The following is a 27,109-nucleotide window of genomic DNA, read 5'->3' on the forward strand; positions in this document are numbered from 1 at the left end:
GATTGAATTATAATCTATCTTGAAATGTTACTAAAAATGACTTATCCCAAGAGTAACATTTCCTTCCTACTTAGTTCATTCAGGATTTAAAATTTGTATTTCTGAGTTTCATATTTCAGTCTAAATAAGTCATCTATGAAATGTCTGTGGACAGCACAGAAATCAAACACACTTCAGTTTTTATAATACACTAGTTAGTAAATGTGCTGGATCAGGCATTAAAAATAAACACCAATATTTTACTCCTTTTCTTTACTAGTATATTATTGGACATTCTTGGATACCTAAGAATCTATCAATAGTATGTCTAGTTAAAATCAAGACTTAAAAACAGTGTTTAAACAAAGAACGCTTCAGATCCAGTCGTGAGGTATGCAAATTTTCAATTGAGGAACAATAAATGTGTTTCACATCAATGCTCAAGAGTAAAGTTCATCTACACTATTCACTGTTTGCTGAAAGGGAAATAAAGGAATGAAAAAACGTGTTGTTATAAAAATGGGCCCCATCTTACAGCGAGAATTTACCAGTCTCAGAGCAGAAAAGATGATCTAGCAGAACAAAAACCTTTCCTGTGGTCCTGCAGGAAATGGCTGGTTAAAGGGCAAAACTCTGATCTCAGGAGAGCACAGCCCCACTTCAGACAAGAAGAGCAAAGCAGGGGTGTCTGCTGCAGCTTACACGTGCATTAGGTCAGGGGTGGGGAGTAAACCCCCGAACACATTAAAATACTGACGATCTCACTGAAGACATATAAACTTTAGGAAATATAAATTATTAATCTTGAGACAAGGGGGGGAAAACTCAAACTTCAAGGACCTCTCTCTTTAAAAATGGAAATATCAGAACATGTCCCCACCTCTGGTGCTGACAAAAATGCCCACAAAGAAAAGCTTTCGAAATTACAATTTTCAGCAGGTTTTACTCTTGTGTGGCATAAAGGACCGTCTCTTGCTGATAGGATTTCCTGTGCATAGACAGGAAAGCATGGTTTAAAACCAAGCCAACCAACCCTAATGCTGGTTAGTGTTTGCCTTTGTTAGAGACAGCATATTAAAAGTGAAAGGTAAAGCACAGGTTTTTGATAATATGAGTAGCCAAATGTTTGTCATGCTGTAATCAGAGAAAATGCTGCTAGATTAATCTGTATCATTTATACAATAAAATTCAAAAGCAGCATCTTAATATGAAAAGCAATGCATACTCATTCTTTCTAAATCAATGAGAACATTATGAAGAGTAATGAATGTGACATAAGTATTTTATTTAAAGAAGTAATACTAGATCCCTCAAAAAACATTTCACTTTTGGCTTTCTGACTGATTCTTCGCATGCATAAATTTGGGAAATACATTTTTTTTTATGTGGCTAAAGTGTGAAATGATTATGAAATTTGGACCAGATGTCCTGGTACCCACTGCTCCCTCTCTTTGTCTAGCCTAGCAAGCTACACATTTCAAATATCTGCTTACATAGACTGCCTTTGGAACATCTGCATAACCATGCCCTTCTTCCCTCTCGACATCTGTGTCCTGTTGCACGCAGACTACTACTACAGTGTTCATTACCACAGGGAAACTATTCATGTCTCTGTCCCTCCTACTAGAAAAATGGCAGCGTCCTGAAATGTGTCACATTTTTGTATCCTTCCTTAGCCAATGTTCTGGTACATAGTGATGTCTCAATAAATAGATCATGAGTGAATAAATGGCACTATTTTAAATGCCCTTAATATTGCCATTGCAATTACCCTAGAGTCTGAAAATTGCTTCCAAATGGTTCACTACATATATATATACACACATACACACACACTATACATAAATTTCTTTCTGTGTGTGTACACACATATATATATGTATAGAGCAAAATATTAACAACCAATAAAGATTAGCTGGACTATTCAACATTTCTATAGGCTTGAAATTGAAATTTTTCAAGTTATGATATTAGGAGAAAAAAAAAAAGGACACTAGTATCCCTTTATAATTGCTAATATAATTATAAGGAACAGTTCCATGTCCCCAAAGCACATTCATTGCCCATTAAGTCTTTTAAACACCCCTGTATGGGGTGGGGTGGGGGTGCTAAGTGATTCCTCAAGTTTTAAGAGCAGTCAGCACTTAGTTAAGATCTTTGAATTCTAACTCCTTTTCACTATACCAATCTGCCTCCTCATTAGATGAGTTTTAAATAAATACTTTGGCCTCCCCCCAAAATGATATGTTCAAGTCCTAACTCCTAATACCTGTGAATGTGACCTTACTTAAAAACAGGGTCTTTGTAGATGTGATCAAGTTGAGACGAGGTCATCCTGAAGAATGGGCCCTCGATCCACTGCCTGATACTTTTATAAGAGAAAAGAGCGGGGAGATTTGGGTATCTCCATACCGAGGAGACAAAGAGAAGAAGGAATGTGCTGGAGAGGAGCAGCTCCAAGACAAGGAATGCCAAGGACTTCCAGTAACCACCAGAAGCTAGGAGAGAAGCACAGGTTCTCCGTCAGAACTTCCAGAACTAACCAGTCCTGTCATCATCTTACTTTTGAATTGCTTGCCTCCAGAACTGAGAGGGAATATATATCTGTTGTCTTAACTCACCCAGTTTGTGGTAATGTTACAGCAGCCCCAACAAACTAACATAGTAGCTATCATTTGACCAGCAGCATGTATAACTTTTATGCTACAAGAGTGTGACAGCAGGGATACTGTTGTTTTACATGGCATGTCCTCGAAGACCTTATGTAAATGCTCTAAGACCTTCTGTAAATAGACAAGAAAAACAATTTAAAAGTAATTTTTACCTCTTTTAAGAGTTTTCCTGATAGTGACTGTTGTTTATACTGCTGTTGTAAAAATTATTAGCAAGATTATTATACTACGTACTTGTTCATGTCCTCCCAAATATGGGTCGTCTTCTGCCATTCTGGAGCTGTGCATCAAAAGAATACAAAACCGAACTGTTAAGACTGGAATAAACCTTAAAAATTCCACTATGAAGGAGTAAACTGTATTATTTCAGTAAGACCAAATATAACCTCCCCCCCCCACCCCACCTTTTTTTAAAGACCTTAGGAGGAAATACTGTGTAGTTCCTCTTGGGAATCTAAGTCTAACAGTAGAAAGATTGCATAATCAAGGAATTACCACTTACGCATAACCCACAACCCTTATGTCAACCTCACAACAGTGTCCTGGAGTTTGGTACAGCTAGCCTTCATCCTCGGTACAGAAATCATGCCATTAGATTTCTTAGAGGCCATTTCTTTTTGTTACCATCCAGACTTCAAAGATTCACTGAGCTCTTTGTGTAGGTTATTTTCCAACCCTTCATGAATTCTGTCATGGTCCTGGAACTATCTCCCCACTTTCTACATGCCACTTAAGTTGAGAAACTCAGAGGGAGTCATTTGGCTGTCGGGGGGCCGGTCAGTGCTTTGTACAGCACGAGGGAAGGACAGCAGCAGTGTGCAGTGCGCTGTCCTCTAGAACTCTCTGCTGTTTCAGGCCACTTTCTCTCACTGTCAGAGCGGTACAGAAACATTGATATGAAGTGTGCAATCAAAAGGCATGAACATAGGAGCCTTTATTATCAAGGCTAGAGTCTCAGATTTACTCAACCCAGCCAGATGTCAATACATCAAAGGCCCTAGACATTTTCTATTACCCAAAGGTCCTGACAAAAATGAAGAGCCACATGACCAGATAAAAAAAGTGTTTAAAATCACACATCGTTTTGGATTTCCGTAAGAAGTACTCATCATTATTTTAAACATGTATAGGTTAACTTTAGTTAACTGTAGTTAAATTTACTTAGATCAAATTTTACATATATTCCCTGAAAAAATTAGAAGATTTAAAAATACACAGTTGAAAGTAAGTATTAATTTGAGGCTAATTTTTCTCTTTTTCTTCATGAAGTCTATAAAACATTCAAGGGCACTTGAGATGGGGGCTGCCCTAAAGCTGTCTGCAGCCCACTAGAATCTGTCCTCTCCTTTCCCACAGTAATAGACTTGTAGCTGGAAACACGCTCAGAGTACACCCCATATGCCTGTGGAGTTAGGGACGGTCATCTGAAGAAATGCTTGCCAGTGGCATGTCAGAACTATTTTCTGTGTGCCATTTCCAGGTCTGGGCTTAAAGCTCTTGACATCCTTCCTCGTGTTTTTGTTTCTTCTCTTTCCCACTGTGGCTTCTGCCACCTACATAATGATGAACGGCAGCTGAATGATGGTGATGTGAGAAAAGAAATCAGCTCCCCTGTTGCTTAACCCAGTCTACTGTCGGGTCTCTTTGTTAAAATGGTTTGGCCTGCACTCTAATGAATATATCATTCAATGATCCAAAATCCCTGAAAGAGGACTCCAATCTCCAATGAGATCCTCTCCTACTACAGCACTCTGTGACTAGGCAGGGGTCGGGGAGGCACTGGAGGGCTCCTTGTGGGATGCAGAACACGCCCAACTTCAACAAAGGCGAAAGAGCAGCTCTGAGTTCTACACAGCAAGAACTCCTACAGATTTGCAGGAAAAATATTTGTTGAAAACAAGAAACTAACAAATTACAAACAGCTGTAGTTGATTAAGGCCAGCTAAAAGGAGGAAAATTGACCTGATACAGTGAAGAATTAAGTCATTTGAAATTCAAGAGTTTTGCCACTGCTGGGTGTGTGACTGTGGATATATAACTAACCTACCGTGTCCTATGTTTCCTTATCTGCAATATGAGAGATTGTGATGGGGGATGGACCTTTGAAAGAAATAGAATTCTGCTCGGAATATGTTAGTTAGCTAACAAATGCTTATTCAAAGAACAAGTCACCTACATCAGAACTCTTTTCGTAAGTGGGGAAGTTTTAATATGGAGTTCCATATATATTCAAGTTAAAGATTCAGTAACATGATTTTCAGTTACATAAAGAATACTAGGGACTTTCCTGGTGGTCCAGAGGTTAAGATTTCATGCTCCAGTGTAGGGGCCCAAGTTCAATCCCTCATCAGGGAACTAAATCCCACATAGCACAACTAAAAGATCCCTCATGTCACAACTAAAGATCCTGCAACCAAGACCCAGAGCAACCAAGTATGTGAAAGTCGCTCAGTCGTGTCCGACTCTTTGCAACCCCACGGACCACATGGTCCGTGGAATTCTCCAGGCCAGAATACTGGAGTGAGTAGCCATTCCCCTCTCCAGGGGATCTTTCCAACCCAGGGATCGCACCCAGCCAGGTCTCTCACATTGCAAGCGGATTCTTTACCAGTTGAGCCACAAGGGAAGCCCAGCGCAACCAAGAGTTTCAATAAATAAATATTAAAAAGAAAAGAATGATTGCAAATAGCCTTACACTGAAACACACGGCTAACACTGGTTACAACATTCCATGTGAAAAATTCTTATTCTCAGAACACCACAGAAGCCTTAGCTTCCAAGAAAAATATTAAGACCAATTTTTTTTTTTTTTTTTGCCTTTAATGTGGGCTCATCACCTGAATCCTCTAATCTTAGCCCACAGTCTTCAAAAGCAAAAGGAGGCTGCTGGTTTGTTAAACTGACAAAACCTGTTCAGAATCTCGATTACACTGATTTTACATATATATTTAAACCTGTGGATGGTTTCCTGACCTTTGATTTAATGTAAGATGGGCCTGACCCTAATTCTAAAAATGCAACTAAATCTACTTGATTAGAAATGACGCAGGGTTATTATCATGATCACCACTGTAGTGAAAATCTCAAAGATCTCTAAATCAAATCACTGGGAGAAACACCCAATTACATAAGAGTCCTCCCTCCAACATCCTCCCTATGATTTATGTACGAACCTGTACCAAAAGATCATAGTTTTAAAAGCCCAAAAGCAGCCCAAGAGATATGGATGATGGTTAAAATCTGAACTTGGCCTTTGTAAGACAGTTCCCTGTGAAGAGCTGAGGTAACAGTACCCTGGGAGTGATGTCAATGCTAATTCATGATTTAAAAATAAAATGTCAAATGAAACCAAGAATTATCTGGAAAGGATGAATCACTGAGTAATATTTGCATTAATTGTAAGAGCAGGTTTTATTTCAAAATTCTGAAATACCAACTAAGCCTTTGGAACTGAAGGATTAGGAAAGACCAGGGAAAGTCCCTACTTCCTTCCTGCTCCCCCAGCCCTTCCTCTCACTTTCCCTTTGCACACAGTTCTGTGCTTTTGAGGACGGACTCTGAAACAGAAAGGGAGACACTGAACTGACTGTGAGAAGATGGGCCTAAACTGCATCTCTCTCCCTCAACAGCGAGCTTTCAGGAACATTTTCACACCATGGAAAGGGAAATAGAAAATGTAGCTGGTTAGCAATAAATATAATATCTCCCCCAGTGAACTGCTCGTATTTCTCACATGAGAGGCTAATGTTATAACTGGTTAAGTTCTGAATATGTGGTGAGTTCTGCATGAAAGGCCTAATGGATTATTTTCTGCACATCTCTGACAATTCCACCACCAAATCAGAGGCTACCACAAGGAGTTCCTAGTGAGGGTTGCAAAACCAAGGTACAGGGTTGGATCATTAAGGGTAGAGTTGGTGGCACTCCCTTCCTTGTAACCAGGGGGATTTTCCAGGATCAAATATATTCACACTCCTTGACCAGAGCCCACTGTAAGAAAATACATTCTATTTGATTTAATTAAAAATTAATGACAATTTTTCACATCCATTAAAATGACTTCACAATCTGCAGTTTGAAAAACGGTATCTTCGATGCCATTCAGAAGATGTGGTTGGGAATCAGAGACAGAAAGTGACTCCACTTTCAAATTTATTTTCAGTCATAATAGACACCGTTGAGATGTAATTTTAGTACCTCATCTTGGATGAAATTACAAGAAAAAGAGTGACTTTTCATCATCTCTTTGTTGGATGCTTAATTAATAAAAAGAAAGAATATACTGGAGCTTCTTTTCATGGAGGGATTTTTTGGAGGAAACATGCTGCAAGATATAATACTACATATATGAAACATTATATATGTACTACATATAATGTGAAATATTCAAATAAGAGTGTCTATTCATGCCACAGACCTGTATGAAGGTCAAGAAGCAACAGTTAGAACCTTACATGGAACAGCTGCCTGGTTCAAAATTGGGAAAGAAGTATGAAAAGGCTGTATACTGTCACCCTGTTTATTTAACTTATATGCAGAGTACACCATGCAAAATGCCAGGCTGGATGAAGCACAAGCTGTAATTAAGATTGCAGGAAGAAACACCAACAACCTCAGATATGCAGATAATACCACTCTAATGCAGAAAGTGAGGAACTAAAGAGCCTCTTAATGAGGGCAAAACAGGACAGTGAAAAAGCTGGCTTCAAACTCAACATTATAAAAATTAAGATCATGGCATCCAGTCCCATCACTTCATCGCAAATAGAAAGCGAAAAAGTAAAAGCAGCGACAGATTTTCTTGTCTTGGGCTCAAAAATCACTGTGGACTGTGACTGCAGCCATAGAGTTAGAAGACACTTGCTTCTTAGAAGAAAAGCTATGGCAAACCCAGACAGTGTATGAAAAAACAAAGATATCATTTTGTCAACAAAGGTCCATATGGTCAAAGCTATGGTTTTTTCCAGTAGTCATGTATGGATGTGAGTGTTGGACCATAAAAAAGGCTGAGCGCCGAAGAATTAATTGATGCTTTCATATTGTCGTGCTGGAGAAGATTCTTGAGTGCTCTTTGGACTGCAAGGAGATCAAACTAGTCCATCCTACAGGAAATCAGAGCTTCCCTGAATATTCATTGGAAGGGCTGATGCTGAAGCTCCAATAATTTGGCCACCTGATACAAAGAGCCGACTCACTGAAAAAAGACCCTGATGCAGGGAAAAACCGAAGGCAAAGGAGAAGAGGGCAGCAGAGGATGAGATGCTCAGACAGCATCACCCACTGGGGGCTGCAGTCCAGAGTCCAACAGGACTTAGCGACTGAACAACAACATTCACTCTGCAATTCCACTTTCAGAAATGTGTACTAAAGAATTATATGGGCAAGTGTGAAAAAAACTTACAAGACTATGAAGTGAAGTGAAAGTGAAAGTCACTCAGTCATGTCTGTTTGCGACCCCATGGACTGTACAGCCCATGGAATTCTCCAGGCCAGAATACTGGAGTGGGTTGCCATTCCCCTCTCCAGGGGATCTTCCCAACTCAGGGATTGAACCCAGGTCTCCCGCATTGCAGGCAGGTTTTTACCATCTGAGCTGCAGCAAAGAACTGTAAACAATTTAAATGTCCTTTGATAGGAGATCATTAATTATAATTATGCTACATTCATCCAGTTACACGTTACATAATTGCTAAAATGATAATTCAGACCCATACATAGCAATGTAGAGACTTTTACTCCTTAAGTATAAATTTCTGTTTTAATTTTCTAACTTAATTATGTAGTTGGAAACACATATTTTAATAGCAAAAAAAAAAAAAGGAAAACAAAACCCTGTCCTGAATTTAAAGTTTAACTCTGACATCTTTAACAATTAATGATTACAATGAATAAGACATAAAACATGAATGAATCAAAAACTAAGTACTACTGGACTCTTCTTCATAATAAATAGAAAAAAATTAACTTTAAAGGGGCTATTTATTTATATCTTCTGACCATATATTGATAGTGAAGATGAAAGTTAGTGGTGAGTTTACTTTTCTCAGAATAGCTGATTTTTTGAGTTTTTGAAAAAGAATAAATATTTGTGTCCTACCACATTTAGATTTGTATAAACTCATTTTCTGCTTTTCTACTCCTCCATTTCATTTTTAGCTCCCTACTGGCTCAGAGGTTAAAGCGTCTGCCTGCAATGCGGGAGACCTGGGTTCTATCCCTGGGTCGGGAAGATCCCCTGGAGAAGGAAATGGCAACCCACTCCAGTACTCTTGCTTGGAGAATCCCGTGGACAGAGGAGCTTGGTAGGCTACAGTTCACAGGGTTGCAAAGAGTCAGACACGACTGAGCGACTTCACTCACTCACTCACTCACTCACTCACTCACTCACTCACTGTTTGAATTAGGGGCAATGGGACCAATTAACATGTAGAATAGCTACCTAGTAAGTACAACTTCCTAGTAAGTGCAAATGAAATTAAAAGACACTTGCTCCTTGGGAGAAAAGCTATGACAAAATTAGACAGCATATTAAAAAACAGAGACATTACTTTGCCAATAAAGGTCCACCTACTCAAAGCTATGGTTTTTCCAGTAGTCATGTATGGATGTGAGGGTTGGACTATAAAGAAAGCTGAGCATTGAAGAACTGATACTTCTGAACTGTGGTGTTGGAGAAGACTCGAGAGTCCCTTGGACTGCAAGGAGATCCAACCAGTCCATCCTAAAGGAAATCAGTCCTGAATATTCATTGGAAGGACTGATGCTGAAGCTGAAGCTCCAATACTTTGGCCACCTGATGTGAAGAACTGACTCATTTGAAAAGACCCTAATGCTGGGAAAGATTGAAGGCGGGAGAAGGGGACAACAGAGGATAAGATGGTTGGACAGCATCACTGACTCAATGGGCAGGAGTTTGAGTGAGCTCCGGGAGTTGGTGATGGACAGGGAAGCCTAGCGTGCTGCAGTCCATGGGGTTGCAGAGTCAGACATGACTGAATGACTGAACCGAACTGACATTTTCAGAAAATATAAACTCATTTTCTACGTTTTTCCACTCCTCCATTTCATTTTCAGCTCCCTACTGTTTGAGTTAGATGCAATGTGACCAATTAACATGCAGAATAGCTACCTAGTAAGTACAAACGCATTATGCTTGGAGCTGGTATAAGATAAGGTCCTTGTTCGCAACGGAATGCCAGTGTGACACAACATTCAACTATTACTGCCTGCAAAGCTTACTAGTACAGTCAGTGACACATAGCAAATGCTAGCCATTCTATGCAGCGCAGTAGACAATATGTTCACAAAAAATGATGGGAATAACAGGCGGCAAAAGTTTTAGGCACTCTGAGAAGAAACAAGTGTTTTTATTTTTTTCCCATCCTACATTTACGGATATACTGCCACATTCCCTCCCGATCCGTATCACTGCTGAAAAAAATGTCTGCATTTTGCCTGCAGGGATATTTGGCAATAGCTGCAGACATTTTCATCCATCACAACAGGCAGGTGGTCCTATTGGTATCTAGTGAGTAGATATTAGAAATGCTGCTGAACATCCTCTAATGTACAGGACAGCCCCTCACAATAAAGAAATATCCAACCCCAAACGTCAACTGTGCCAAGGATGAGAAACCCATATGCATGGCATTGTGTCATGACAGTGAGCTGCTTCACATGAAGAAAGAACTAAACTTTACTGAGTACCTGTCATGAGTAAGGGATGAGAGCTAGTGCTTCACATATTTCACGTAACTCTCAAAATAATTCTGGGAAATACTGTCCCAGCTGGGAATACTGAGGTTTGTAGAGAGGAAGGCATCCCCTTAGATGGACAGAGTAATGCCAGCTAATCTGACTCCACCATGATTCAATCATTTTCTAAGCAGGAGAAGTAATTTTCCTCCTGGTCTCACAACTTTAATGCAGCATCTTAGCTCCAGGTCTCCCAAATGTTCAGGTTGGAGGCAGTCTACCCTTAGTATAGCCTGAAGGCTAGAACAGGATTGTGACAAGACACAGTACTTTAGAGAGTTCTTCCAAGACAAAAGTAAAGGTAAAAATACCAGACAACATTAATGTAAATGGTATTTGTCTTTTGCTTTGTTTTGCTTTAAACATCTTCTTTGATCAAGTTCAAAGGCTAGAAGGAGAATAAAGAGATTCTCTCTGAAACATGCCCATAGAAAACACCCTTCTCACTAACGGTATGATGAAAGTATAAAATTAAGGTCCATTGAAATGCTCCTTGAATGCTTCCTCCCTACATTAATTTAGTCATTTATTAAAAAAACATTCAGGCCTACTATGTGTCAGTTGCCAAAAACACCAAAGTACACAAGAATGATGCAGTGCTTGTACTCACAGAGCTGACAGTTGTGGCAGATTGAAAGCAATGACCAAAAATTCTTTGCAACTCCATTTGACAAAAAGAAAAATCTATTTCTCCATCCTTTGAATCTTGGTAGGCCTATTACTTACTCTGACTGACAGAGTAGACAGAAGTGTGAGCTGTAAATGCAGACTTCAAGGCCTTGCAATGACCATCCTGCTCTCTTTAAACACAGCTACCCTGTGAGTAAGCGTGGGCCCTCCCAGTGCAGGACAAGAGACCACACAGGGAGCAGTGAGGGGACACGCAGGCTGTGGACCCCTAGACCACACAGCACCAGCAGAGCAGCCAAAGTTTCCAGAGATCCGCAGATGACCTGGACAGCCTCACTGACTGAGACAAATAGCAAATGCTTGTATCTTAGCTTTGTGGTAATATTTTGTTTTTATGGAGCAAAGGCTAACTAATGCAACAGTTTAGTAAGTTGGAGGGCAGGCAAAAGCAATGCAGCATAAGGTCACGGGTAATGGAGCGCATGTGGGGCATCGGTTAGGTAGATTATCTTGGTAATTTGGTAGTTACACTTTGTTAGGGTCTTATTTAGACCACCCCCTTTGTACTCATTTTACTTGTTGGCCTATTCAGTTTCCAAGTGAACAAAAGAAACAGGACAATAGGCAAAACCAACAGAGTATAAACAGAAATAAAATTAGTACTGTTGAAACCTTCAAAATATAAATATTAATAAACTGCTGCTAGCTTTAAGCAGATACCATTATGTGCCAAGTCATGTCAGTTGTGTCTGACTCTTTGCAACCCACTGGAGTATAGCCTACCAGGCTCCTCTGTTCGTGGGATTCTCCAGGCAAGAATATTGGAGTGGGTTGCCATGCTCTCCTCCAGGGAATCTTCCCAAAAAAGGGACTGAACCCATTATAAAACAAATTAATAATGTTTTTAATCCTTTTAACTCTCCACTTCTTGTTATTTAGTTGCTAAGTCGTGTCTGACTCTATTGCAACCCCATGGACTGTAGCCCACCAGGCTTCTCTGTGCATGGGATTTTCAGGCAAGAATGAATACTAGAGTGGGTTTCCCTTTCTTTCTCCAGGGGATTTTTCCGACCCAGGGATCAAATCCACATCCTCTGCATTGGCAAGTGGATTCTTTATTGCTCAGCCACTGGGGAAGCCCAACTCTCTACTGCTGCTGCTACTGCTAAGTCGCTTCAGTCGTGCCCGACTCTGTCCGACCCCATAGACAGCAACCCACGAGGCTCCGCCATCACTGGGACTGTCCAGGCAAGAACACTTAAGTGGGCTGCCATTTCCTTTTCCAATGCATGGAAGCGAAAAGTGAAAGTGGTCGCTCAGTCATGTCCGACTCTTAGCGACCCCATGGACTGTAGCCTACCAGGCTCCTCTGTCCATGGGATTTTCCAGGCAAGAGTACTGGAGTGGGATGCCATTGCCTTCTCTGAACTCTCTACTACTTAACACCAAATTTGTCATTCCTAGGGTATGGCTGGGAGAAGGCAATGGCCAAATTCAGACTTAAATTGAAGAAAGTAGGGAAAACCACTAGACCATTCAGGTATGACCTTATGATTATATAGTGGAAGTGAGAAATAGATTTAAGGGCCTAGATCTGATAGATAGAGTGCCTGATGAACTATGGACACAGGTTCGTGACATTGTACAGGAGACAGAGATCAAGACCATCCCCATGGAAAAGAAATGCAAAAAACCAAAATGGCTGTCTGAGGAGGCCTTACAAATAGCTGTGAAAAGAAGAGAAGCAAAAAGCAAAGGAGAAAAGGAAAGATATAAGCATCTGAATGCAGAGTTCCAAAGAATAGCAAGAAGAGATAAGAAAGCCTTCCTCAGCCATCAATGCAAAGAAATAGAGGAAAACAACAGAACGGGAAAGACTAGAGATCTCTTCAAGACAATTAGAAATAACAAGGGAACATTTCATGCAAAGATGGGCTCGATAAAGGACAGAAATAGTATAGAACTAATAGAAGCAGAAGATATTAAGAAGAGGTGGCAAGAATACACAGAAGAATTCTACAAAAAAGATCTTCCTGACCCAGATAATTACGATGCTGTGATCATTCACCTAGAGCTAGACATCCTGGAATGTGAAGTCAAGTAGGCCTTAGAAAGCATCACTACAAACAAAGCTAGTGAAGGTGATGAAATTCCAGTTGAGCTGTTTCAAATCCTGAAAGATGATGCTGTGAAAGTGCTGCACTCACTATGCCAGCAAATTTGGAAAACTCAGCAGTGGCCACAGGACTGGAAAAGGTCAGTTTTCATTCCAATTCCAAAGAAAGGCAATGCCAAAGAAAGGTCAAACGACTGCACAATTGCACTCATCTCACATGCTAGTAAAGTAATGCTCAAAATTCTCCAAGCCAGGCTTCAGCAGTATGTGAACTGTGAACTTCCAGATGTTCAAGCTTGTTTTAGAAAAGGCAGAGGAACCAGAGATCAAATTGCCAACATCCACTGGAACATGGAAAAAGCAAGAGAGTTCCAGAAAAACATCTACTTCTGCTTTACTGACTATGTCAAAGCCTTTGACTGTGTGGATCACAATAAACTGTGGAAAATTCTGAAAGAGTTGGGAATACCAGACCACCTGACCTGCCCCTTGAGAAACCTATATGCAGGTCAGCAAGCAACAGTTAGAACTGGACATGGAACAATAGACTGGTTCCAAATAGGAAAAGGAGTATGTCAAGGCTGTATAGTGTCACGCTGCTTATTTAACTTATATGCAGAGCACATCATGAGAAATGCTGGGCTGGAAGAAGCACAAGCTGGAATCAAGATTGCCAGGAGAAATATCAGTAAGCTCTGATATGCAGATGACACCACCCTTATGGCAGAAAGTGAAGAGGAACTAAAAAGCCTCTTGATGAAAGTGAAAGAGGAGAGTGAAAAAGTTGGCATAAAGCTCAACATTCAGAAAACGAAGATCATGGCATCTGGTCCCATCACTTCATGGGAAATAGATGGGGAAACAGTGGAAACAGTGTCGGACTTTATTTTTGGGGGCTCCAAACTCACTGCAGATGGTGACTGCAGCCATGAAATTAAAAGACACTTACTCCTTGGAAGAAAAGTTATGAGCAACCTAGAGGGCATATTCAAAAGCAGAGACGTTGCTTTGCGGACTAAGGTCCACCTAGTCAAGGCTATGGGTTTTCCAGTGGTCATGTATGGATGTGAGAGTTGGACTGTGAAGAAAGCTGAGTGCCGAAGAATTGATGCTTTTGAACTGTGGTGTTGGAGAAGACTCTTTAGAGTCCCTTGGACTGCAAGGAGATCCAACCAGTCCATTCTGAAGATCAGCCCTGGGTGTTCTTTGGAAGGAATGATGCTAAAGCTGAAACCCCAGTACTTTGGCCACCTCATGCGAAGAGTTGACTCATTGGAAAAGACTCTGATGCTGAGAGGGACTGGGGGCAGGAGGAGAAGGGGACGACAGAGGATGAGATGGCTGGATGGCATCACCGATTCGGTGGACCTGAGTCTGAGTGAACTCCGGGAGTTGGTGATGGACAGGGAGGCCTGGCATGCTGTGATTCATGGGGTCGCAAAGAATCCGACACGACTGAGCCACTGAACTGAACTGAACTGAGAGTAATGAGCCCCATTGCTTGACTTTCCAGTTTTTGCCAATATATCATTCTCTCACGCACTCAGGGGAAAAAAATCAATCAACTTTTTCTGCTTTTCCATCTGCCTATCTCACACATATCTAGTTAATAATCAATTTCTGTTGATTTTTTTTCTGTATTATTTCCTGCATCTGCCCCTCCTTTCCACATTCCTTTCACTGTTACATTCCAGTTAAACTTTCACCACCTCACCTCTGAATGACAATGATAGCCTCCATTATTGTCCTTTATTGTGGTGTTTTTTCTTCCTTAAGCATCTTTCACATTATTGCCTTATTTCTTAAAAGACAAAGCCAGAAGTAGTCAGCCATTCACCATATCACACTATAAGCATCACCTTAACAGATTCTTAATGCTTAAAAGGTAATGCTTATCATATAATATGCTGAGTGACTGAGGGTTTTCCCTACATCCTAACCAAAACCTTCTATGAGAGGCAGACTGATCATTCAAAAATGCCTTGCTGGATATGTACACCTATAGTTAATTCATGTTGATGTATGACAGAAATCAAAGCAATATTGTAGAACAACCATCAATCAATTAAAAATAAGTAAATTTTGTTTTGAATGCCTTGTTGGGTGTCCCTGGTGGCTCAGTGGTAAAGAATCCACCTGTCAATGCAGGAGAAGAGGGTTTGATCCCTGGGTTGAAAAGATCCCCTGGAGAAGGAAATGGCAACCCACTCCAGTATTTTTGCCTGGGAAATCCCATGGTCAGAGGAGCCTGGCGGGCTATAGTGCAAGGGGTTGCAAGGGTCGAACATGCCTTAGTGACTAAACAACAACAACAACAAAAATAGATGAGAGTTCTGCTTCTTTGTATTGCCAAATTAGTAAATAAATATTTTAAAAAATAAATTTTGCATTAATGGAAATAAACAATGCAATTTCAGATTTGTCCAAATGTGAACATTTGGTTTCAGTCATGACAGAGAAACAATTACTAAACTTTCCCCCGTTGCCATAATCAAATGTAAAAGCTACACAAAATAGCTAAAGCAATAATTTAAGACACTGGACAAGAGACAGTATAAGACAATATACTGTAAGAGAATGGAAACACTTGAGGTGTGCTCCAAATTCATGGTTTGACTGAGGGTGTGTTCCAAACTATGACATGAGGAAATAGAGCTCAAACAGAGGGCAGCAATCTCACTGGGGAAGAGTTTCAGAAAGGAGAGATACACAGAGAAAGAGGCTCATAAATCTGCATAGGAGTCACTTCTGGGCATCTGCCAAATACTAAACTGTGCGAGTGCAGGACAAGATTCTACAAAGTCTACTAGAAACCAGCTGCTGGAGATCCAAATCCAGACAAGGGGAACAAGAATAAGCTGAACTGAGATTCCAGAAGTTCCTGGAACTTCTGAGAGACTCTGAAGCTCCAATCATCTAGGGTAAAGAGATATCATTTAACAATCTAACATTCAGCTGTGACCTCATAAGACCATGCAATGAGAGTAAGGGACATATCCTAGAATAAGAGTTACTCTAAACTCATCTTAATAAAACCCAGTGATCCATGAGCAAATTTATTGTCTGTTACAACAAAATTCAACAACCTTTAAATGAAAACAAAGATCCATACTCTCTACAATGTGGTGTTGGCAATGTACAACAAAAAATAACAAAATATGCAAAGTAGGAAAATATGACTCAGAAGGAAAAATGACAAAAATGATGAAATTAGCAGCCAATGCCTTTAAAACTGCCAACAGCAGTACGTTCAAGAATGTAAAGGGAAACATGGATACAGTGGATAAACAGGAGACCTCGGCACAGAAATTAAAACTATTAAAACAGAAAAACGATCAATAAAATCCTAAACTGAAATGAAATTTCACTAAGTGGAATTAGAATATTGAGCAATGTAGAAGGAAGAATCAATAAACTTGAATAATGGTCAATAAAAAACTAGTCAAAGTGAAGCAGAGAAAAAAAGCAGAAAAAAACACTTTCACTGACTTACGAGACAACGTGAAGTGGTCTTATATATATGTAATTTAGAGTCCCAGAATGAGAAAAAAAGAGAGAAAAAATATTGGAATAATGGTGGAGAGCTTTGCAAACTTGATTTTAAAAAAATGAATCCACAATTCAAGAATCTCAAAAAACCCCATGTTGGATAAAACCATGGACAAAACCATGGTCAGTCATATTATAGCCAAACTGTTAACAACTAATGATACAAAAAATCCTAAGAGTATACAGGGACAAGAAGGAACAAGGATAAGTATGATAGCTGACTTCTCATCAGAGACAATAACGAAAGTGCTGAAAGGAAAAAACCAAATCAGTGAAAAATTCTACATTCAGCAAAAATATCCTTTAAAAATAAAAAGTGAAATTGACATTTTTCAAATAAACAAGAGCTGAGAAAATCTGTTGTCAGCAGGTCCGCTAAAAGATATGCTAAAGAAAGTTCTTCATGCTGAGGGGAAATGGTGCCAGATAGAAACCTGGACCTACATGAGAGAATAAAAATCACCAGACGCGCATAATAGGTGCGTAAGGATGAGACTTTTTTCTTGTTTGTTACTCAAAAGAAGCACTACATTTTGGGGTTTATAACCTTTGCAGAAGTAAGCCGTGTAACAACATAGAAGGGAAGAGGGACAAATGGAAGTAAACCACTATCAAATTCTTACATTATATGTGACATGTTATAGTACTTCTTCACGGTAGACTGAAGCATGCATCTTATCATCCCTAAAGCATCCACTTGAAAAATAGCCAATGAAGGAGATAAAAATGGACCTTAAAAAGTAACCCTGATTTATTCAAAAGATGGTAGGAAAGGAGGAAAAAGAGAATAAAGAAGAGATGGCACAGATGGATAGCAATTAACCGCGACAACAGGCTTAAGCCCAACCATATCAAAAATTACGTTAAATAGAAATAGACTAGAGTCAACCATACAGAAACAGAGATTGTCTGCTGGACACAAAAGCAAGACTCAGGTATAAGTCTGCATAAGAATTACAGCAGCATGCTTTACAACAGCTAGGACATGGAAGCAACTTAGATGTCCACCAGCAGATGAATGTATAAAGAAGTTGTAGTACATGTATACCAGAATGGAACTACTCAGCCATAAAAAGGAATGTATTTGAGTCAGTTCTAGTGAGGTGGATGAACCTAGAGCCTGTTATACACAGTGAAGTAAGTCAAAGAGAGAAAAACAAATGTCGTGTATTAACACATCAATATGGGATGTAGAAAAACGGTACTGATGAACTTAGGTGCAGGACAGAAGTAGGATGCCGACACAGAGAACAGACTTTGGACACAGTGGGGGAAGGGGCTGGTGGGATGACGCGAGAGCACCAACATATATACACCACCATGTGTAAAACAGACCGCTAACGGGAAGCTGCTGTACAGGCACAGGGAGCTCAACCTGGCGCTCTGTGACAACCTAGAGGGCTGCGCTGGAGAGAGGGGTGGGGGCAGGCTCAGGAGGGAGGAGACATACATGTATTTGTGGCTGATTCACGTTGTTGTATGGCAAAAGCAATTACCCTCCAACTTAAAAAAATTAAAAAGAATTACATTTCAATATTAAAGACTGAGTTTAAAAGTACAAAGATGGAAAGTTATGCCAGCTACACCATGGAAATACTAAATGCAAGAAAGCAGGTTGTATTAAAATATCACATACAGTAGACTTCAAGAGAAGAATGACTACCAGGGACAAAGAGGAATATTTCATAAAATGAAGAGTCAGATCATCATTGGGAAATAATATTGTAAGGTATATGTACATATTCACAGAGCTTCAAGATACATGAAGTAAAAAGTGGCAGAACTAAAAGAAGTGGAAATATCTACAATCATAGTTAAGATTTTTAACACTCTTCTCTCTGATAAAAGCAAATCAAGAGAACATCAGTAATTTTCGTAGAAAATTTAGGAACACCATCTTGAGCTGAATTAACCTAAATGCATATACCGTATAGAATATTCAACAAATGACTGCAGAATACCCATTTAAGTGCACACAGAACAGTCACCAAGAGAGACTATATGCTGCTGCTGCTGCTAAGTTGCTTCAGTCGTGTCTGACTCTGTGCAACCCCATAGACGGCAGCCCACCAGGCTCCGCCGTCCCTGGGATTCTCCAGGCAAGAACACTGGAGTGGGTTGCCATTTCCTTCTCCAATGCATGAAAGTGAAAAATGAAAGTGAAGTTGCTCAGTCGTGTCCGACTCTTCGAGACCCCATGGACTGCAGCCCACCAGGCTTCTCCGTCCACGGGATTTTCCAGGCAAGAGTACTGGAGTGGGGTGCCATTGCCTTCTCCAAGACTATATGCTGGATCATAAAACAAGTCTTGATAAATTATATGCTTGATCATAAAACAAGTCTCAGTAAATTTCAAAGAAGCAAAAGCACACAAATATATTATTCGAACACAATGAAATTAAGTTAAAAACTAAGAACAGAAAGATATCTAGAAAATCCTCAAATATATATGATTAACTCAAGATGTTATATTGGAGGTGTGCCTTAGAATCAATAAGCATAGTAAATACAACCTCATTCCCCTGTATGAAAGAAGCATCTAAATTCTCACTGTATCTTGTCCACTGCAATCATGGGGGACAAGCATTTTCTGAGAGAAGTGATTAGAATGAATTCCAACGCTTTCTGTAAGAAACAAATCTTTGCCTATGGTGTTTTCTTAATCATAAATGACTGAAATGCATAGGATCAAAAATGTTTTGGACATGTTTGAATATTATAATTAAATGTCAGGTATATCAAATGGCTGGAGGAGGGCATGGCAACCCACTCCAGTATTCTTGCCTGGAGAATCCCCATGGACAGAGGAGCCTGGTGGGCTACAGGCCATGGGGTCGCAAAAGTGTCAGACACAACTGAGTGACTAAGCACATATCAAATGGCAGATTCCATTCTAGTAACATTTCTTTTTGTTTGCACTATAGCAGGATAAAATCTGGCGAAAATAAATTTGGGTAGCTAGGGAAGTTCTCTAAAAATTATCATAAATTATCTAAAACCTTTCATGTTATAAGTGAAGTCACTCATGAAATATTGCTGCCATTTCCACATTAAAACCAACTGAATATACTTACTCAAAGTTTAAGGTCTTTTGTACAAGTGGCATCAAAAAGGGATTTGACTTACTGGACTTTGTTCTGCACTTTTTGCTCCCACATTTCTATTTCTACAGATTTCTTCCTCCCTGAAACTAGAGTATGATGGGGGTGGAGGATGCATGTCTCTACAGAGCACAGAGGCTTCCTAGGACAGTGAAATATATACTCTTGTATGATACCATGACGATGGACACTTGTAATTATACACCTGTCCAAACCCACAGAATGCACACACCAAGAATGAACCATAATGTAAACTTTGGACTTTGTGTGATTGTGATATGTTAATATTGGTTCATCAGTTGCAACAAATACACTGCTGTGGTAGGAAACACTGATTATGGGGGAAGCAATGCATGTGTGGGACAGGCAGTATATGGTATATCCCTGTTTTTCCCCTCAATTTTTCTGTAAACTTTAAACTGCTCTAAAAAACTAAAATTATAATAAAAATAGAGTATGACCAAATTTCAATTTCATGTCTAGCCTTTGTCTTGAGTACTATTATGGAGTATTTATATTTGCAAATTGAGGAGGAGAAGACTTCACAGATTACGAATTAGAGATTAATGTCTTTATTTTTTTGGCCATGCTGTGTGGCATGCAGGATCTTAGCTCCACAACTAGTGAGACAAGGGATCAAACTTGTGCCCCCCTGCAGTGGAAGCATGGAGCCCTAACCACTGGACCGCCAGGGAATTCCTAAGACATTAAAAATATTCTTTTGATCAAATATAGAGAAACTGATCACATTCTCTTAAATCTGATAACTTTAGTTTGGATTTTCATTTTTTACTAATTCTCCACTATCAATAAAAATATGTCCCTTATGTTTTAAGAGACAAGGATTCATCATGTGAACCAGCAATACATGCTTCTTTGCATATTCCTAGAGGAAGAAAATGGTTTCCTCAAAGAAAAAAATCATACATATATACAATGACTTGCAGGCACCAAAATCAGGCCTTATACAGGGGACTGTTCACTTCTAGAGTCTTGATATGAAGGCCTTTTCACAATGATCACTCCCATAGATAAACCCTTCAATATATGCAGATGCCAGTGTATAAAGTGAGCAGAGGGGAAAAAGGTTAACCACCCTCTCTTCTATGTCTGAAAAGATCTGATGCAAATATTTCTTTCTCTCATGTCTCTGTCAGTGATCTTGAATACATGGCAATAAACAAAATATTTACTCAAACTCATAAATGACAAATTAGTGTGAAAATGTGATTTGCTTTATGTTTTTATTTATATATTTTGTTTAGTGAGGAAAATCTAAAATGAACTGCCTATAGGGTTTTTAACCATAAGAGAATGCAACTTTTGTGAATCTCACTGTTAGCACCTGGAATTAATGAAATCATTCAGTCAACTCTCAACTGTATGTGGATGAATGAGTCACGGAATCAACATATACGTAATCCAACAGTCATTAATGAAACCTTTTAAATGAGAGTGAAGGGTAGGCATCTTGACTAAGAAGGAGCAGAAAGGGGGCTTTGGGGTGCTGGTAATGTTCTATTTAACATTAAATGCGTTCACTTTGAGATAATTCATTAAATCCATACTTTTGTAGTTTGGGCAGTTTCTTAGTTATGTGATTTTCCCATTTCTAAAAAGCTATTATAAAAAAAAATTTTTAATGAAAACATTACATGATCTAATAAGCTCCATGGAGTCATGTATTTGTCTTGTTCAACATTACATTCCCAGTGTACCTGGCACATAGGAAGGACTCAACATATATTCAAAAGAATTAATGGTTAAAAAGAAATTCTACATCACACAAGTGGAAGAGCTTATACAAAATGCAAAGGTTCTTTTTCAGAGTGATTCACTTTTCAACGCTCTTAACTTCCTCTTTTTGGTTTTCCTGGGTGTTCTTTTCATATCTCCAAACACCATGCTTATATCTTTTTTCTTAGTTGATCAAGTTCAGACATTGTGCTCTTGCTATGAAAGATGAGGACTCAGCTCATATCACTACCACTTACCTATCTTCTTCCTCCAAATATAGCTATAATTAGTGAGACCTTGAACCAATTCAGAATCAAAATACTGAACTTTACATTCAATTTCTGTGTCACGTTTGCCTTCAATTTCTTTGGCGATATGAACATTGAGTAAAGAATAATTAACGACAAAAAGATGCAACTCCAGAAAACCTGAATGTCAGGAAGAAGCTGGACTGGGACCATAAATGATAACTCAGAATACAAAAATGGAGAGCTCCTCATATTATCCTCATATGATAATCAAGAATTGTCTTTGTACCTTCTCACATTCATCTTCCTTAAGTTGACCTATCTCAATAAAGCAAGAAAACTGGAAATCTTCCAACAGTACTATTACAAGAAAAAAATAATTTGAGGGAGGAGATGCTTAGTCTAACCTTTTTTTTTTTCTTTTGAAGAGAAAAAATGAGGCCCAGAGAAATTAATTTGCCCCAAATCACACAGCTTGTCAATAGCAGTCTACCAATATTTGGCTAGTTATTTACTTATTCAATCAGCAAACTTACCGGGTGCTGTGCAAATAAAAAGCAAGATGAAATCCCTGCTGTCAAGATATCTTCTGCCTAGAAAGTATAGGAAGTCAAGAGTCCATGGACTGGGAGCACCAAAGACTTTATAGGGAGGTCAGGGAGAATGGATAGAGAAGGGACAGAGAAATGGTGATGTGTACATGATGCCTGAAGCCTGCGTAGCGAGTACAGTGGCTAGGAAGGAAAGGGTACTCCTCACCCAGCGAATGCATATGCAGAGGCATCCAAAGTGAGCAAACATGGTGGACAAGAACTGAAAAGTGATCTGGATGATTTAAGAAACAGAGGACAGAGGAGTAGGGTTTTCAGGTGAGGGGTGCAGGAATCAGCTTGTGAAGACAATGGAGATTCATTTCAGAAATACAAAGATTGAGATATGATGAGACTCGCCCTTTAGAAAGCCGACTTTTATCCTGAAATGAAGGATGGACTAGAAGCAGGAGATTATGCATCAAGAGACAATGCAAAAATGAAAGCTAGAGATTCAGTGAGGAAGGGATGGATTCCGGAGAGGAGAGGAGTCTGAATTGATAGAATTTGGTGAGGTACTGGAAGAAATAAGTGAGTGTTCATGAAGAATGGGTTCCTAGATTTCTGGCATGGGAAACCTACTGAGTGGGCCATACTGGGCCAACAACTGCATTCCCTAATGTGCTGGGAAAAGCAATTTGGTGGGTGGAAATGATGATAAATTTGATATTGGCATATTGATGAGGACATCCATGTAATGATACTTAAGTCCCTTAGCAATAAAATTATTTTCTGTGGCCTGCCTTGAATGAATGGGCTCCTTCAGTTTAACACATACTTAGTAAGAATAGCACAACTGCCACTTGCTCCCCAAGTGGCACCACCCCCATTATGAATCTATTTCAACTTGGACTAATTCCTATTTGACCATCATGGTAGATTTTCTAAGAGAAACTGGAAACTTTCCCTGCCCATCATGGAAAAGAACTTCAAGGTAAATGACTGATAAGGCAATGTTTTAAAATAGTCAGGAAATACTAAAATGTTCCAAGCTGTGCTTGTTCAGTTCAGTTGCTCAGTCACGTCCGACTCTTTGCGACCCCATGAATCTCCCTGTCCATCACCAACTCCCGGAGTTCACTCAGACTCTCGTCCATCAAGTCCGTGATGCCATCCAGCCATCTCATCCTCTGCTGTCCCCTTCTCCTCCTGCCCCCAATCCCTCCCAGAATCAGAGTCTTTTCCAATGAGTCAACTCTGCATGAGGTGGCCAAAGTATTGGAGTTTCAGCTTCAGCATCATCCTTCCAAAGAAATCCCAGGGCTGATCTCCTTCAGAATGGACTGGTTGGATCTCCTTGCAGTCCAAGGGACTCTCAAGAGTCTTCTCCAACACCACAGTTCAAAAGCATCAATTCTTTAGCACTCAGCTTTCTTCACAGTCCAACTTTCACATCCATACATGACCACTGTGCTTGCTACATTTAGTTAAATGTCTAAAATGGGAAACTGGGTAAACACATGGAGAAATGATAAAGGCGTTATACCAAATGAATGGTATGATATAGCACAGGAGCAAGGAAGTACAATTAACTGTTGTCAAAAACCACGCTTTTGCTTTTAACGTCCCACATGTACTGAGGTCTGCTTAACACAACTGACTTCAGAATGTGGGAGAAATGACCATTGATTTCAATTAATCAAAAGGAGGATAAGCCACAGCGAAATATCTACAAAAAAGTTCTATTCAAGGACAACCTTTCCCTTCTTCCTTTCATTCTGACCTTTCTCTTCTCATCCATAATATATAGAATTTATCCTTTTCTCTGGAATTCTGATTCACTTTCTAGATTATTTTTATTTTTCACATTTAAGTAAAAAATAAAGCTCAAGATCTAATTTCATAGAGGATTCTCCCCAAAACTTTATCTATGCTTTCCTTATCCTTTGTTTTGGCCAAATGTTTCAATATTAAATTTAACTTCTATTAACTTCATGTTTTCTCCTCTCTACTTTAAATGTGCTCTATATGAACAGCCAATCATCTGCCTTCCATCCTTCCATATTGTCTCTAACTTTGTAAGTCACACAGGTACTTATATTATATCAACAGCATCACACCAGATGCTGTGCATTTTTAGGGATTCTTTTCCTCTGATCTCAGGACCACATCTACTACTACTACTAACTACTACTAAATCGCTTCACTCGTGTCCGACTCTGTGCGACCCCATAGACGGCAGCCTACCAGGCTCCACCGTCCCTGGGATTCTTCAGGCAAGAATACTGGAGTGGGTTGCCATTTCCTTCTCCAATGCATGAAAGCGAAAAGTCAAAGTGAAGTCGCTCAGTTGTCTCCGACTCGTAGCGACACCATGGACTGTAGCCCACCAGGCTCCTCCATCCATGGGATTTTCCAGAGTACTGGAGTGGGGTGCCACTGCCTTCTCCATAGGACCACACCTAGCCCCCATTTAAAGAAAAATACATTCTTTGTAAGTCTTAATGATCAAACACCAATAAATGGTTAATTTAGAAAACAAACCTACACCTAAGTTAAGAACTAACAGACAAAGTTCTTAAAACATCAATAAAACATGAGTCAGGGATTCAGGTTAAAACACTAAAAAAAAAAGTCATTTTCTCCATTCCTAAAATTCTTGTCTTGGAAGACATATTTTCCAAGACAATTAAGCAATTTATTTTCACTGTTCAAATGAACTGCAAGCTTGAACCTAGAACCAATGAATAGATTAGGGAATCTGTCATCACTTTTAATTTTTATTCTTTCATGCTTAATATCATTAGAATTGATTTCTGGAGATAAAAATGAAGGATACATTTGCCCTGACACTGAAATATAGTTTGATGTGTTTAGTAAAACTACACAATAAGTAGTAATAATAAAAATGATAATTTTGTAAAATAATTATTTTGACAAAGTTCATTTTAGCAATTATTTCCTTAATGTTAATTAAACTCTTACTATAGATGAATGCTTAACCTTACATAGGTTTTGGGTTTTTTTGGTCCAAGTTAGCAAAAAACTAAAAATTTCATGTACAAGCACTAATGCAATGAATCTCATGTATCCAAAGGCTTAAATCTAAGAAAAACTCAAAGTTTTATTTTCCAGTAGGAAATGTTTGAACTGTCCATATAATTTTTGACTCCTACAGTGAAGACTGTGACAACATTTTAGCTGTGTGTGTTGTTTATGCCCAGAAGTTATGAAAAAAAAAAAAATTCTGACTGATGGAGCTTTTGTAAAATTCTTTATGTCTTATTCGTTAGAAAGGAGAGGAAAATAACTATCTGAGAAAATCAAAATTCCATAGTTCCAACTGAAAAGAAATTATATCCAATCTATACTGGCAAGTATCTGACACTTTGCACTTACTGGTACATAGAAAGCACTCAACAACTATTTGTTGAATGAAAGAATCCCATAAGTTTTGCTCTGTTTTGTTTGCTTTTAAAAAAAGGCAGCCATTTTCTGCAAAGAACAAAAATTATACTATTTTACTTTGCATTCTGGGAAGAAGTAAAAAACTAATTCTTGCTTCTTAAATACCATATTCATATTCAAAGAGCATCTGAAATTCACTAGAACAATAATTTATTAAAAAGTACCCCATATGGTTCAGAATAAAAGCTGGTTGTAAGATTTTTGGCCTAATGATGAGATGTAAATGAAAAGTAAAAAGCCAATTTGTAATGGGGAATTAAACCATCTGTTTCATTATTCTAATATCAAATAGGCAAGAAAGTAATGCAGCTGAAACTTGTACTACTGATTTAAATTAATCAGTTCCTGTAAAAAATATGAGAATAATAAAAAACTAATTTATTTTTAAAATTTAAAATACAATGTTAAAATTTTTAAATACAATGATTTTTTTAGGATTAATATTCTAAATGTAACAAATATTTTCACCCATAATCTACAATCTTGAAGAGTCTATACTCTTCAACAAATCATACTGTGTATCACTGTTGTGTAAAACTGCTTAGGTTTAATTTTAGTCAAGCAATAAGATCTCACTTCACAACTTATTTTCTAAGCTGTTAGTTGATGTTCAAGAGTAGGTCTACCAACTTCACCTGAAAATATGAAAGCATATTAATTTGCATTCAGGACCCCTCTCTAAAACAACAGACACCAAAGGTATGAAACAATGTCATCATTGTGCAAAGAATGTTACTTTTTTTCATCTAACAGAGAGGCACTGGATACTAATTAATGAAATATTGCCAAGATAAGTGTCTTGGTAATATTATCTTAACTACTAACTCCCCTAGATTATCTGGTTGCAAATATTAATCTTTTTGATTTAAAAGGAAAAAACAAAAATCATGCTCAAGGAACTAAACTGACTTGATAAACTATGTCGCAAGTCCCAACTTTTCTCTCTGAACATGAATGAATGCCTCTGTCTTAAAAACTCTCAGTCTCCTAAGCAGTGACAGGGTCAACTGGGTATATTTCTGATGACTTATTTGCTCACCTCTAAGAATACTCTAGGGGAATTTAGTATTTATGGGAGATACAAGACAGCAAATGAGAAGTCATTCCCAGAACGCAGGGTAAACTGCTTCAATGTGGTTTTCTGGTCACCAAGAAGCAGCCGTCAATTAACTCTGAATAGAACAAACATAGATACAGCGGCAGCACGTTTAAAAGTGTCTCCTAGCCTGAAAATTCTGTTCTTTCCCTTCCTCCTTCTCTTCTTAAAACATAAATCATGCCACCTATATATGATTTATCGTATAAACAGAAAACCAATCAGTCA

At 38.9% G+C, this 27,109-nt stretch overlaps 1 protein-coding gene across 2 annotated transcripts in view; it reads right to left on the reverse strand.

Annotated features, from left to right (window-relative positions):
- The window catches only part of NFKB1 (nuclear factor kappa B subunit 1), a 98,460-nt gene extending 95,536 nt beyond the window's left edge, over nt 1–2,924 (reverse strand). For both annotated transcript variants that reach the window (XM_068975729.1, XM_068975728.1), the window contains exon 1: nt 2,886–2,924. In XM_068975729.1, coding sequence (XP_068831830.1) covers nt 2,886–2,924 — 39 coding nt within the window. The remainder of the gene's footprint in view (nt 1–2,885) is intronic.
- Between the last annotated feature and the right edge of the window lie 24,185 nt (nt 2,925–27,109).

This window comes from Capricornis sumatraensis, chromosome 7 (genome assembly GCF_032405125.1).
Source record: "Capricornis sumatraensis isolate serow.1 chromosome 7, serow.2, whole genome shotgun sequence".
Classification (NCBI taxonomy): domain Eukaryota; kingdom Metazoa; phylum Chordata; class Mammalia; order Artiodactyla; family Bovidae; genus Capricornis; species Capricornis sumatraensis.